The following is a 15,047-nucleotide window of genomic DNA, read 5'->3' as shown; positions in this document are numbered from 1 at the left end:
TTATTTTTATTATAAAAATTCCAATCAGAGCATTAAAATTAAGGTGTGATTCTAAGTAGATGCATAAACAAAGCTTGCAAAGCTTGGTAAGAGTCAATTAGCTATTTATGAAGATGAGTTCTATGATGACTATATAAAATATTTTAAAATATGTGATTTGTCTGATCTGATCTTCATTTGTTTGATAGATTTCCATTATACAGTTTTTGATATAATAAAGATCATCATAGTTCATCAAATAAAGGATATCGTATTTTCTGTAAGAAGAATTTAATAGTCCCTCACCAAGTTCTCTATATGAACTATATTTTGTATTTACTTGTTGAAGATTAAAATTAATATAATATTAAAACTGACTAAAAACTTAAGTACTGCCAACTGGACGCTTAGACTTTCGGAAACTAAATTTAAACAAAAATAAATAAAAACAAAGCATATGTGAAACCAACGAAGCATTGCAAATTAAAGTCATAATCTTAAGAGTAAAGAGATCCGAGCTTTATTCTGACTCTAAGAGAGTTAGACAAAAAGTGAGAGAGATAGAGAGCGAGAGAGAGGGAACTAGGTGCTCTTTTGAGTCGAAGGTCGCTAATAATTGTAAGCAAAATTTTGCAACGTTTACTCAATTTTAGTGAACGCCAGAAATAAGTGTGTTTGCTTAACATGGAGGCAACTAAATAGAGTTTGGCATATCTCAGGCATTTCAAAATTTATTTGCCTGAGAATAGGAAAAATAACAAATAGCTTGTTGTTGCAACATCCGTGGCATGATGGCCAATAAAAGCGCACCTCTTTAAAAGCCATCTCCCTCAACTGAAATTACAATGGTAAAAGCTCCTTACAGCAGAATGCACTGCATAAATCACACTTAAGCCGCTGCCTGCACCCTAACCCTCAACCCTTGGCCCTTGGCCCAGCAGCCCCTGCTCGAGTGCTGAGCTGTGCTGTGCACGTTGCCAAGCCAAGCGAGCGCAAACTGCATCTGGAATTTACTCGGAATTACCAGAAAGAAGAACAGAATGAGTGCGAAAAAGAAACGGCAGTAAAAGCAGTTTTCACTTCACCGGCAAGTGGCACATAAATTTCAGCAAGGACACCGGTACACTTCAAGAAACAGCAACAACAACAACAACGACAGTGAGTGAGAGAGAGATGACAGCTCCTTATAACTGGGCAAAATGTTCATTGCTCTGATTCGAGCTCAGGTCCCATCTTTCACCCGACCACAAAAAAGGGAACAAAAATTATGTAGAGTAAATTCTTTTACTCTACAGGAAATCTTTTGCAAATGTTTGGTGAGAAGAGCCCTCGAGTCGAGCTGCCGCTGTCTGCTGTCTGCTGTCTTCTGTCCGTGCGGAAGGTCAATCGGTGCATAAAATATGCGAGAGAGAGCAGCTGCAAAAGGCGCAGCAGCTGCCTTGATTAGCCAACTAGATGCGTCTCTAAGATGGCGCACAGATCTTAACCCAGATACGCGATGCGAAAAACCATAGATTGTCTCTTTGTTAACACAGTTTTGCAACAGTTGCTACATCTCGTTGCTTGGGTGAAAGGTAGGAGGCAATAAAACCGAAAAGAAATCTGTTTTAATTAACTTTCTTGAGCGCCAAGCAAAAAAGAGTTGACTGGGAGATACACTTTCGCATACAGCTAGCTACATACATTTATCTACTTTACATTTTATATATGTATGTATACTTATATATAAGTATTTATAAATATGAACACAGTTAGCCTAACTATGCTCACTTTTTAGCAATAAGACTTTCATCTCAACAAGAAACATGAAAATCTCTTGGAGAATAAAATTTACAATAATATCAAAAAGTGAGTGTGAGCAAAGATGTGTGTGTAGAATGGTGTGAACTAGATGAATAAATGGATATGAAATGAGACTAAGAATTATGACGAGTGGGAGAAGAATGAATAATAAAATCATATTTTTCTCTACCTCTCCCTAACTCTCATTTTCTGGCCCTCAATCAATTTATTTAAATCAATTTATTTAAATACGCATTATATTAAATTATGTGAAATTTCTTAATCTACTTTCAGAACAGTATTTAATGCGTGTTGCGCTCGTCTCATAATGTGGCAGCTGACGTAAGACGCGTTTCTTTTTGAGAAAATTTAAGCCAAGTCACAGAACACAAGCCACAACGTCTTACTGTGAAAGATGCCGCAATTGAGGACTCACCTGGCCATTTGCTGCCTGGCGCTGTTTATGTTCGGGCTACACCTGTTGCCCCTATCGGCTGATGGCAAGGAACAGCGAGAGCCATTGGCAGGCGAGTCGCATAGCAAGCAGCAGCACCGCAGCCACTCGAGTGGCGGATCGAAGCGCTTCTCGCGCGACTCGAATGCCGCTCGCGAGCGACGCCCCAACATAATCCTCATCCTGACCGACGACCAGGATGTGGAGCTGGGCTCGCTCAATTTCATGCCGCGCACGTTGCGGCTGCTGCGCGATGGCGGCGCCGAGTTTCGGCACGCCTACACGACCACGCCCATGTGCTGCCCGGCGCGCTCCTCGCTGCTCACGGGCATGTATGTGCACAACCACATGGTGTTCACGAACAACGACAACTGCTCCAGCCCCCAGTGGCAGGCGACGCACGAGACGCGCTCCTATGCCACCTACCTGTCCAATGCGGGCTACCGCACCGGCTACTTTGGCAAGTATCTGAACAAGTACAACGGATCCTACATACCGCCTGGGTGGCGCGAGTGGGGCGGCCTGATCATGAACTCCAAGTACTACAACTACAGCATCAACCTGAATGGGCAGAAGATCAAGCATGGCTTCGACTATGCCAAGGACTATTATCCCGATTTGATAGCCAACGACTCGATTGCCTTCCTGCGCTCCTCCAAGCAGCAAAACCAAAGAAAGCCCGTGCTGCTGACCATGAGCTTCCCGGCGCCACACGGACCCGAGGACTCTGCGCCGCAGTACAGCCACCTCTTCCACAACGTGACCACGCATCAGTGAGTGTCGATCTCTCCCTGAGTCATATGGTAATACTAATCATTTATTCGATCTCTAGCACGCCCAGCTATGATCACGCGCCCAATCCGGACAAGCAGTGGATCTTGCGGGTTACGGAGCCCATGCAGCCGGTGCACATGCGTTTCACCAATATCCTCATGACGAAGCGCCTGCAGACACTACAGAGCGTCGATGTGGCCGTGGAGCGGGTCTACAATGAGCTGAAGGCGCTAGGAGAGCTGGACAACACGTACATCGTGTACACCTCGGACCACGGATATCATCTTGGTCAGTTCGGCTTGATCAAGGGCAAGAGTTTCCCCTTCGAGTTCGATGTGCGTGTGCCCTTCCTCATACGCGGTCCGGGAATTCAGGCGTCCAGGGTGTAAGTAATCCATGCACATTTCATCAATCAGTTCAATCCATGCTAATCGAGTCTTCTCTTGGTTGCAGTGTGAACGAAATCGTGCTGAATGTAGACCTTGCGCCAACCTTCTTGGACATGGGTGGGGTGCCGACACCGCAGCACATGGACGGACGGAGTATTCTGCCGCTGCTACTCAGTCGGAATCGAGTGGTGCGCGACACCTGGCCGGACAGCTTCCTCATCGAGAGCTCAGGCCGTCGGGAGACGCCAGAGCAGATAGCCGAATCCCGGGCGCGTCTGCTGGCGGATCGACACAGCATGAAGCTAGTCAATAGCACGCTGCTGGAGGATTTGCTGGAGAACGTCAACAGCAGCAGCAGCAGCATCACCAGCACAGTGGCTACCCTGTTGAGCTCTGTGGCAACCACAACGGAGCAGGAGGACTTTGAAGAGGATCTGGACACCGACGCTGAAGACGAAGATGGCGATGATGCCATGGACAGCTCAGCGGCTGCAGTCGACGACGAGGATCTGGTAGATGCTCGGGCCGAAGAAGACGATGATGATGAGCTAGAGGAGCAGGAGCTGCTGCAGCAGCAGGACAACCATTTGCCCATAGCACCCTACATCACGAAAATGATGCGACTGAACTCCGAGTGCTCCGATCCGGCGCTGCTAAAGAACTGTTTGCCGGGCCAAAAGTGGAAGTGCGTCAATGAGGAGGGACGCTGGCGGAAGCACAAGTGCAAGTTCCATGTAAGTATGAGCTCCATCACCAATCGAGTAATGCAACCAGGCACTCAATCAACTGTCTGACTTTTTAGCTGCAACTGGAGCATCAGCTGGCGGCGATGCCACGCAAGCAGTACCAACGCAACTGCGCCTGCTTCACCTCGAACGGATTGGTCTATACCAAGATTAGAGCACCGACTACATCCCTGCACCCGCACCGCCTGCACAAGCGCACTCAAATGCAACACCACCAGCACCAGCAGCACCTGGGCAAGAGACGCCACAAGCGTCAAGTGCCCGAGGAGGTCTATCACTCAGAGCTGCCGTACGAAATGGAAGAGCTGCTCGACTTACACCAGGCTGTCGATCTGCTGGCCCAGCACAAGACCAGAAGCAAACGGGAGGCGCCCAGCATGCCAAACCTCACTGCGAACAATTCCAAATCCAGTTCTAATGAGACTATCGCTGTGGTCATACAGCAAATTCAGAGTACTCTGGAAACGCTGGAGCACAAGTTCAATGAGCATGAGCTGTACAATCGTAGCGCAGCCCCCTTGGGGCGTGGCGAAAAATTCTCGAAGGGCGGCGCCCGCTGCTTTGTGGAGGAGAGCACGGACAAGGTAAACTGCTCGGATGTGATCTACGATGATGAGAAGACCTGGCGCACCTCTCGCAACCAAATTGATATGCTCATCAAGCTGCTGAAGGACAAGATCAGCACACTGAAGGACATGAAGAAGCAGATGCGGGAGAGCAAGCAGCAGGCGGCTGCAGCTGGCCGACGTGGCGAGGGCCGGCGTCGCAATGATCCAGCTGGGCTCCAGGAGGGAGCCGGTCCCGAGTTCAACATGAGCTACTTTGGTGATATCGCCACCACGCCCCGCTCCGTCTTGCTGCCAAATACGTATAGCGGCAGCCAAAAGGATATCATTCGTGGTATAGGAGGAGCTGCTGGCTACGACTTCCCGGATCAGTCCCAGACACCACACTATGCATCGCGTGCCGAGTGCTACTGCGAGCCGGATGTGGGCGAGAGGTAAGCAAAGGCAGATAAAATTGAGCTTTCAATAATGTATGCAATATGTTTTTAGCTATGCCGACTCCAAGGAGATGGCTCGGGAGGCACGGCGTAAGCTCAAGGAGGAACGACAGCGCAAGAAGGAACGCAAGCGCATCAAAAAGGCGCGCTTGGAGAAGGAGTGTCTGTCGGAGAAGATGAACTGCTTCTCCCACGACAATCAGCACTGGCGCACGGCGCCCTTCTGGAACGACAGTCCCTTCTGCTTCTGCATGAATGCCAACAACAACACCTACTCCTGTCTACGCACCATAAATGCCACGCATGACTTTCTCTACTGTGAATTCACGACGGGATTGATAACGTTCTATAATCTCACTATTGGTAAGGATAAGGCTGTACAGGCCTATGAGAATGTCAGAGAAAGTGGAAGGACTTAAGTGCCATCTCACATGCTCTATAACTGTTAGACTTAGTGGCAATATAAATAGATCTAAGAGAATGTAAGAGAGTGTAAAAGAACTTTTCCTTTCTTTTCTCATTCTCAGTTCATTCATATCAATCATAATCATAAACTATAAAGTATGATTACAATATCATTTGTATTGTATATGTATCTAAGAGAACTCAAGTTCCATTATTAATCGAATTTAATTTGATTTCAATATAAATAGATCTGAGAAAACGTACACGAGTGTAAAAGAACTCAAGTCCTATTTCTTATACTAAATTTATTCACATCCCACATCCCCTTATCAATTACAATTACAATATAATTTGTAAGGGTCTAAGAGAATATAAAAGAACTCAAGTTCCATTATTCATTATAATACCAATATAAATAGATCTTCTTAGATCTCTTGATTGTGAGTGACTATAAAAGAATCCTATTCCCTATAATCAATATATTCATATCACAAAAATATATCTAAAATAACTCAAGTCCTATTTCCCATACATTGACATCCCAATCATAATTATCAGTTATATTTGAAATATAATTTATATTGTATATGGATCAACGTCATTTGTATTTAAGAGAACGTCAAGTACCCAAGTCCTATTATTATTCATGATTGCAATATGAATAGATCTAAGAAAATGTACACGACTGTAGCCCTATTTTCCATACATTCACATTCCAATCATAATTATCAGTAATAATTTCAATATAATTTGCCTTTTGTGTAGATCGATTTGAAACACAGAACCAGGCCTCTAGTCTAACGCCTGCTGAGAGATCGCACATGCACGACACCTTGGAGCGCCTGAAGAGCTGCCGCGGACGAAACTGCAGCATACGCCGCCAGCTGCCGCAGCTGGGCATGTCAGCGGCAGCTACCCCACCCACCGCCGTCAATCATGTCCAGCGCAGCAACAAGCGGAAGCACAGTAAGCACAACGAGTGGAATAAATCTCTCATCACGAGCGCATTTAGACATTTATTGTATTTCGCAGACCCCTTGTCGGGCAGCGTGGGCAACTTTGGCTTTGTGGGCAGCCGGCTGGACATGGATATGGTGCCATCTGCCAAGCGACGCAAGCTCTCCAAATATCACAGGCAAGCTAACAGCTGAAACACGACTTTGATTTACACCTTAACTCACTTCAACTCGTTCTCAGATGGACCAACTCGCAGAACACTCATCTCAAGCGTCGCCCCTGGAAGCAGCAATCCCATCGGCTCCTGCCCCAGCCGCCGGTGCCCACTGTGGCTGCCTGAGCTGCGTTGCCGTTGCCGTTGCCATTGCCATTGTCATTGTCTTCACCCAGTGCCCAGTGAGCACACATATGCATATCCTACAGCTTGCCACACCCACTCAGCGCATTGCTCTGGTCTGCATATTTGGATAGAAAGCTGTGGAATGCTTCCTGGCATTTTCTTCTATTTTCTTTTAAGTAAATAAGACTGTGTTTTTTCTTTTGTATTCGACTTACACTTAGTTCGGTATCTTTGACGTCTTGTAACTGTGTCTCTTCTTTGCTTCTTCGGCTTGAACCCGCAATATTAACGAAAGATAGTTAGCATTTAAGTGATCTAATTTGTACATAAATTTAGGACGAGAGAGTGAAAATATTTACACCCTACATAAATTATTTAGCGCAATTGGTTTTACAATTAAATTATCTAGAGTAGACGAGTACACTTAGCCAAGAAATTACCTTACCATAGAGATCATATTTACACACACAAACACATTTATATTTATTGGAAAACGCTAAAAACGCTACGCAAATAACAAATTGTTGTTGTTTTGGAATGGAAATTCTGGGACAATGGTCACTCATTGCCTCGTTGTGCTCTAATGTTTAAGTCAACTTGTTTGTAGCAGGCCTCACGCCCATGAACAAATATTGTAACTGCTCTAGCAAGCCTAATATTGTCTATTTAACACACTTAATCTAACAAAATAATAAAGAAATACATGCATATGTAAAAATCAGTACCTATTTAAGCTAAATGAGTTTTATTGAAATCTTTCTTCATGTTTTTTGATGAACAAGCCCTGATTTTCGATAATATTAATTAGAGAATCTTTAGCATTTGTGAAGTGATCACGTTATTCCTAATGATTCGGACGTGTATTATGTTCTAATCGCTGAGAACTTAATTTCTATTGTCAATATTTATGAAAACATGCTAATGGCACACGCTTATCACTAATTAGTGACGTACTCAGAGAGAATTGATTTGTCACGGCTGATAATCGCACCTTTGACAACCGAATTTCACGTATATCTTAGCAGGTTAACATTCAGCTATAGGGATTGCACATATTTTATTTGTTACACAAACATATTTCTATGCTCAGCTCGAACAAATTTTTGGATTAAATCGACAAATAGCTTGCAGAGCTTGTCTCTCAGCAGATTTCGTATGAATATCAAAAGTGAATATCAAGTGAGTTTGATACTTATTTGCAAATTTATTAGAGCATTCGCTCAATGCCTTTGTCTGGGTTGTTGTATGAACGATACTCGTTTTTTGGCCGAGAAAGTTCTTGGTATTGGAACGAAACACGTGTCTGAGGAAATTTTGGATAATCATATATGAAAAGAAAGCATTTAATGAATGCCATCAATTTTCGTACTGGAATTTCAATTCTGCTCTTGAAAGAGTCAGCTATAAATTAAGCCAAATATTATAAAACTTTCCTGAGCAATGTTCGTATGAGTTTGTTAATTTTATGTGACATGAATTTAGTTAGCTAATTAAATTTATTTTCAATATGATATTCAGACTGTATTGAAACTGAAAATTATAAATAAAGACCGAGTTTGGTATATATATATTATTATTTTTAGACTATATATTTTTAATAATATTTAAACTGATATATATATATGTATATATTTGAATGGTATTTTACAATATTTTAAGAGTTTAGCTAATACGTAATCCTTTTCTGCTAAGATATTTATATACATACATGACATGGATATACGAAAACATTATTATATCTATATATATATATATATATATATATATATATATATATATATATATATATATATATATATATATATTAACATTTTACATTCAGATTGAGTTTAAAATTTCTATTTTCACATATTTAATGGTAAACCAGTCTGATTTAAAAACAATTTGATTATGAATTTCGCATACTCTCACCGAAAAACATTCATTAAATAGACTTGTGAGTCTTTTCTAATTATGTTAAATTTGTTGTAACTTCAAAAAGTATGCAACAGAAATATTCGGCTATCTGTGGAGCATTATGAAATCTGTGGCATACTTATGCTAAAATCTAAAACAAAAGAACAACGAATAAATATTCATAGCAAAACAAAAAACAAGAACAATATGCTTACAACAGGTGTCTGCCCTCCAGTTCAGGGTGCCAAAAATCATTTAAATACTATTCGAATCAAGAGAATAAACAACAATCTGTTTTCTTTTTGTTTGTAAATTAATTTAAGTGAAAACATGTTTCGGATTCGTTCGATTTGAAGAAAGAAACTTGTGTGCATTGATCTTATGGAGGTCAGGGCCTTTATTCAATACTTTTCGAAAACTTAGCTTAATTAGTGAGCATAGCTATATGTAGATCTAGACAAGAGAAAGTTGAAATAGTGAATTGCACTCAAATACATAATTATAATTTGTTCCCAAATAGAGAGGGAGTATATTGTTATTGACATATACTGTATATTCTTCATTCCCTAAATATTTCCCACACATATATTTCTATACTTCTTTAATTGCGCTCTAAACACATAATAACTAATTTGTTGTCGCCAAGCGTGAGCATTTACCTTACATAAGGTAACTTTTATAACAACCTAGATTTGATGGCTCTAGCAGTAAACTCTATGGCAATCTGTCAGTCAGTCAGTCAGTCACTCACGCAGTCAGTAAGTCAATCAGAGCAAACAGTTTTATCTGTGTATGCAGTAGCTTTTTAAAAATAATTTGTTGCTCGGTCTGCCTAATAAAAAATGTAATTACTCAACTTAAGCACTGCTATCGGCCGAAATATAAAGATAATAATGATTAGCTGTTAACAGTTATCGAAAACTCTTCACTGATGCTTAGAGTAGGGCAATATATAAAAGCCTATCAATGCGAACATCACATATTTTTGGCAATCACTTGAGTAAATGTATTTTATATGCATGATAGCCTACGACTGATAAGTGATAATCAGTGATAACAAACACTTGTGGTCGCTGATTGGCAATAGAATGTGTGTGCATCGAGGCAGCTTCCACAATTCCAGATGGCCACAGCCACAGTCCAAGTTAAAGACAAGAATTGGGCAGCCATAGACAAGGGAGCCGAATCAAAATTTATTGCCACGAACAACATCATCGACATGAGACCCAGATGTAAATAAGATCAGCCGTATGCGCTAATTAAGCTGCCGAGATGTTTTCATCTGCTGCTGTCAAATATTGTTACCCACTTGGCAATTCACACTTGACACTTGACGCGCTAATTTCCGCTGCAGCAGGAGGAGGTTGCGGGTCTTTCCATCTTATCGCGGCCAAGACGAAGAGAGCGCACTGCCTGACAGTGGTCGAGAGAGAGAGAGAGAGAGAGAGAGAGCGAGAGCGAGTGCGAGTGCGTAAGAGCGAGAGCTAGAGCCACAATGGATGTGAGTGCGAGAGCGAGAGAGACAGTTGTCGCTCGGAGCGTACATGGGGAGATATCGTGTTAAAATTTTGCGCAAGCAACAGAGTTATCAGTTTGAAATTTATTTATTGTTGTTTACTAGGCGACATACCTGTGTACCTACCTGCCTAGTGCCTAGGTAACCAGCCAGACACCAACAGTACATGGGGCCTGAACGAGGCCTTTGTACCAGCATTTTTATATCCCCACTCAGCCCGCCCCCACAGCGCCCGCCATTGCTCGATCTTGGAATAGCAACGAGCTCATTTATTGCAGACCGGGGCCACTTTACGATTTGCGCACTTCAATCGAGTTATCGTGCTGAAATTTCACAATTTCAGAATTGCCTCACCTGAAACGGAGCCTTCTCGTCGAGGGACTCAGCGTGGACTGCCAGGCACGTACACAAACTAAACTGGGCAGCTGTTAAATATCACATAAGCAAATTATGCGACTCATAGAACGATGAACTCAACGAGAGTCCGCACTGAGCTCTACTATATTTGGAGGCATCAGATAAACCTATTTGCATAATACAATGTTTCTTAAAAGTTATAAATAAACCAAACATAACACAGAGACGATAAGTGCATTATCTCCCCTGATAATGCTTGGCTAAACTTGAGACTTCAACCAAATATCAATGTTATCTAATTGGAATAGGTTTTCTCAAGTGGACACGAGTCAAGACATCAAATACACCCTGATTTTAGATGTAAGTTAGCTAGGCAGAAAAGTCTTTTAGTTTATCATAATTGACGTACTTGATAATTTAGTTAAATAGTTGAACAAACATTCCCAAAAAAAACAAAGAAAATGGAAAAAATATTGATTCGCAGCGTGACTGATGTTAGTATTTGCACAAGTTTATTTTGCCATTGAGAGAATAAGAATTATGAGTTTCGTCAAGATCTAGTCAATCAGTTATTTAACACTAATACACTTCAGCTGCGAGTAGGTAAATATATTGTGTGAAATTTGTGCTAATTGATAAAGCCAAATAATATTTGTCAATTCTCGACTCGGCTATGCAATTTTCTTTTGTGAAAGCAATGAAGATAATTTCACTTGGTAACAACCCTGAAATGGTATAATAAATGAGGATAGAGTTTTCAACAAGAGATTAGCAATTGGCTAATCAATTTTCATTTTACAATGAATCCTACCAATACCACCTAATAGATGTCAAAGACCCATCTAGTCAGAATTCACATAAATTCTTTCAATCTCTACATGAAATAATTATACCTAATTGAGCGAACCTCAATGGAATATCACAAAGGATTTCCATTTTCCGTAGATAATTAAGGCGTATAACAACAATTATGAACTTAATTATCAACATCAATTTAATTGCGGCTGTCAAAAAGCGCCAAGTGTTAAGTGTTTACTGTACATGTTTAATTATACCCATGCGGAGGTTTTTATAATATTGTCACGATGTGCCAGACTGAACTACTGAGCGAGCATCCTCGGCTCTATACGATATATAAGATATACAAATATTCTTATTTGAATCTTAGTATTTTTCCACTTGCCCTTGCTTTAGCATTGAGTTCTTATCGAAAAGTATTTCAGATCTCGCGACTTTTGATTGAACTTCAAGAGAAATTTCAGATAAAGCTAATATGTGTGAAGTCTAGGTAAATATAATAAATTATATGTTATTTGTGCTAAGTTGATGATATATTTTATTGCGTTGTATAATGAATTATCACTGTCTAAATTGAGATTTGATAGCTATGCTACGATTGTAATATAAAGGTTTTGCTTTAATTGATTTGATTGATTTTAATATTGCTAATAATTTAATTATTTCATTTACATCCTTATTACTACCTAGATAAATACAAAAGATTTATAGTAATTATTTACAATTGCTGCTTAGCAGTTAGTAAAAGGGTTTATATATTAGCATGTCCTACATCCAGTAGAACTAATAGATCCGTCCATCTCAGTGATGGTTGGGATTCGCCTCGAGCAGCTTTTGGGTCACCTGGCGCAGCACCTGCAGCTGTTCTTTGTACTTGTGCGCAGCCTCCAGCTGCTCAGCCTCGGTGTGATGTGGATGGGCATCTGCGCTGGAGTCTGTTGCGCTATGATGGTCGTGATCGTGGTGATCCTCGTCCGAAGCGCCACAGCTGTGGCCGTGGCTATGGCCATGACCTCCACTGGCACCTGCAAGACGAAATGGAAAGATACGATTGATGATGAAGACTTGGAAAGCGTAAGACGGAAAACAAGTTTCGACTGAGATGCAAAACAAATTGAAATGTAAACCGGAATCGTTACGTGTGCAAATCTTTATACACCATATACTCATATATATGTATTTGTATATGGAAACATTTTTTGCCGTAATTGATATCTATATTGATATTGTCGCAGAGCAATGGAAAGTACAGACGGTTCTTTTTTTACCCTATTGGGCTTAGCCGGCAGCTGAGATGATTTCACTGCGGGATTTTCCTTAACTTGTTTGCGGTGTACGTAAAACCACCGGCATGTCAGACCGCAGCGCGACGAGCGGGGGCGGACGAGGTCTGTTACAAGGTTAAAAACGCAAAAATAACAAAAAAGCTGTCGATCTATCTCTTCAGTACGCATGCTCTGTAAGAACCTGTTCCTATTTCGTCGGATTTGATTCCGGTTAAAGAGCTATAAAGCTCTCGCGATCTCTTGCCTAGGCTAACACACACACACACTTGCACACATAATTGTTTACTCACCGATCTGTTGCAATCCGAACATAATCAGAAATCCAACAAAGAGCGCCAGGTAGGCGCGCAGACCGGAACGATTCTTCGATAGAATCTCGAAGAAGACCACATAGATGAGCGTGCCGCAGGCGAAGCCTTGGAGTATGGCCGACACCAGGTTGGGCCCGGCTCCATGCTGGCCATGGCTAATCAGTATGCCCAGCCCGATGCCCAGGGGACTGACAACCGCGAATGTCAGCACGTAGAGCACCGCCAGACTGAGGCGGGTGCGCGCCACGATCAGCTCGACGCCCACGCAAAAGGCCAGCACCAGCTTGTGCGCCGAGACGGCGCCGAACATGAACCACACCGAGCTGGCGGTGCTCTCCAGGCCAATGGCCATGCCCTCGAAGAGCTCGTGCAGAGACAGCGCCAGCACAATGAAGAGGCCGCGCAGGGAGGAGGTCAGCATGTCATTCGACGCCAGGGAGCCATCGCCAATGGGCAAATGGCTGTGTCCGTGGCCATGTCCGTGGCTGTGGTTGGCTTGGTTGTGCTTCTCCTGATGCACTGCGCCATACTTCTGCTGCTCCAGATCGTTGTGCATCAGATCCTGCACAGATAGCGTCGCATTGTTGCCAGTCGTCGTTAGCTCGGAGCTGTCGCCGTTTGGAGCAGTCGAAGAAACTTCCGACCTCACCAGGTGACTGTGGCGAATGCTGTGGCCACGCTCGAAGGCGGCGCCCGCGGTGTCCTGGTGGTGCCGGTGCACATAGCAGTGCATGGCCTCCTCCACGAAGTACATGAGAAAGAAGCCGCAGCACATGAGCAGCTCGGCCAGCGGGAAAGTCAATTCGCCGATGACATTGCACTCCTGCAGCTGCTCCACCACCTCCTGCACCTCGGGCAGCAGATGGAGGAAGGTGGTGGCCAGCAGAACGCCGCCGCCGAAGTAGAGCAGGCACTTGACCACGGTGGCCGAACGGGCATTCGTTTGATTCTCTGTCCAACGGTAATAACGATTCAGCAGGAACGGAATGGAACCACAGAGAGCACTGGCACAGCAGAGCACCACCATGGCGGTTACTTTTGCCGTCAAAAGAGAGCCGGAGTCGTCATAATCGTGATCGTGATCGTGATCGTGATCGTGATCGTGGTCGTGATCATGATCGTGGTCGTGATCGTGGTCGTGATCGTGATCGTGGTCACTGTAATGTGCCGCCAGGTGACGAGCTGGCTCATCAATTTGCAGGAAGCATTTCAGAAAATTATTCACTTGTGTTTGGTTCATTGTTGCTTTGAATTTATTTTCGTTGTCTCAGCAGATCCGTAAATATTCCTTTTCTCGGTCTCTCGCTCTCGCTCTCGCTCTCTCTCTCTCTCTCTCTCTCTCTCTCTCTTCTTTGTCTTTGGCCTACAATTGCCAAAATGTTATTGTTGCTCGGACAGCGAGTGCTGCATTGGGAGTCCAGCTGCAATGTCTGCTTTGAATGTCAACGATTTTCACTTTTTAACTTTTCTTATTCAAAAGGTTTTCTTGCTCACACACAGAAACGGGATTCGACGCTCGCCGTTTTATTTTATTTTCGACTTATTAAGTGCTTTACTTTATGCTCTTTTCGATTTTTTTGCTTTTGGTATTGAGATATTTGGTTTTGCCGCCACACAAGTCTTGAACACTCGGAGCAATCTCACAGACTGATTGGCGTTGGCTGAAACCGAGTCTGGCTGGAGCTGTTGCTGCTGGCAGTTAGTTAGCTGCCGCTGTCTATCTTGCAGTTATTTGCTCTGCTCTGCCTGCCCACCTGCAACATACGCCAGCTAAATACTCTCGACTCGACTCGACTCGACGCTACGTGAGCAGCAAATTAAGTAAGCGTCAATAGCGGCGATACTCTTAAAGCTCTGACTTGCTCTCTTCTGCCTACTCGAACGTTCACCTGTTGAACGACTTCAATTTGCTTTGGGCTAAGCATAATACGAATAGCTCACACTCACACATCAGACATGCACACACTCACACACGCAAGCATACGTAATAAATATTAGCTTAGCAAATGTGTTCATTGGAATCCCTTCACTTTTCGCATCGCCAGAGAGTGCGA

At 43.0% G+C, this 15,047-nt stretch overlaps 2 protein-coding genes across 3 annotated transcripts in view; one reads left to right on the top strand and one right to left on the bottom strand.

Moving 5' to 3' along the window:
• The window catches only part of LOC6573608 (extracellular sulfatase SULF-1 homolog), a 45,284-nt gene extending 37,722 nt beyond the window's left edge, over positions 1-7,562 (top strand). For both annotated transcript variants that reach the window (XM_001999638.4, XM_032728410.2), the window contains exons 4-11: positions 2,056-2,988; positions 3,048-3,374; positions 3,443-4,112; positions 4,181-5,124; positions 5,180-5,490; positions 6,298-6,498; positions 6,565-6,667; positions 6,730-7,562. In XM_001999638.4, the coding sequence (XP_001999674.1) occupies positions 2,177-2,988; positions 3,048-3,374; positions 3,443-4,112; positions 4,181-5,124; positions 5,180-5,490; positions 6,298-6,498; positions 6,565-6,667; positions 6,730-6,829 (3,468 nt within the window). In that variant the 5' untranslated portion in view covers positions 2,056-2,176 and the 3' untranslated portion in view covers positions 6,830-7,562. The remainder of the gene's footprint in view (positions 1-2,055; positions 2,989-3,047; positions 3,375-3,442; positions 4,113-4,180; positions 5,125-5,179; positions 5,491-6,297; positions 6,499-6,564; positions 6,668-6,729) is intronic.
• A 4,461-nt stretch (positions 7,563-12,023) lies between these two features.
• Positions 12,024-14,751, bottom strand: LOC6573609 (zinc transporter ZIP1). Its single transcript, XM_001999639.4, has 2 exons — positions 12,973-14,751; positions 12,024-12,421 (listed from the first exon to the last, which is right to left on the bottom strand). Exons 1-2 carry the CDS (start codon positions 14,231-14,233, stop codon positions 12,198-12,200), a joined length of 1,485 nt encoding a protein of 494 aa, XP_001999675.1. The 5' UTR covers positions 14,234-14,751; the 3' UTR covers positions 12,024-12,197.
• Positions 14,752-15,047: the final 296 nt, after the last annotated feature.

This window comes from Drosophila mojavensis, unplaced genomic scaffold, assembly GCF_018153725.1.
Source record: "Drosophila mojavensis isolate 15081-1352.22 unplaced genomic scaffold, ASM1815372v1 contig_16, whole genome shotgun sequence".
Classification (NCBI taxonomy): Eukaryota; Metazoa; Arthropoda; class Insecta; order Diptera; family Drosophilidae; genus Drosophila; species Drosophila mojavensis.
This window is presented reverse-complemented; position numbering and strand designations above follow the sequence as displayed.

Bases quoted from the DNA above. Each gene is read 5' to 3' on its own strand.
- LOC6573609 (XM_001999639.4), bottom strand. From the start codon at position 14,233: ATGAACCAAACACAAGTGAATAATTTTCTGAAATGCTTCCTGCAAATT. The intron at 12,422-12,972 runs GTGAGTAAACAA...TTCGTCTTGCAG, and splicing joins GTTCGGATTGCAACAGATCG to GTGCCAGTGGAGGTCATGGC.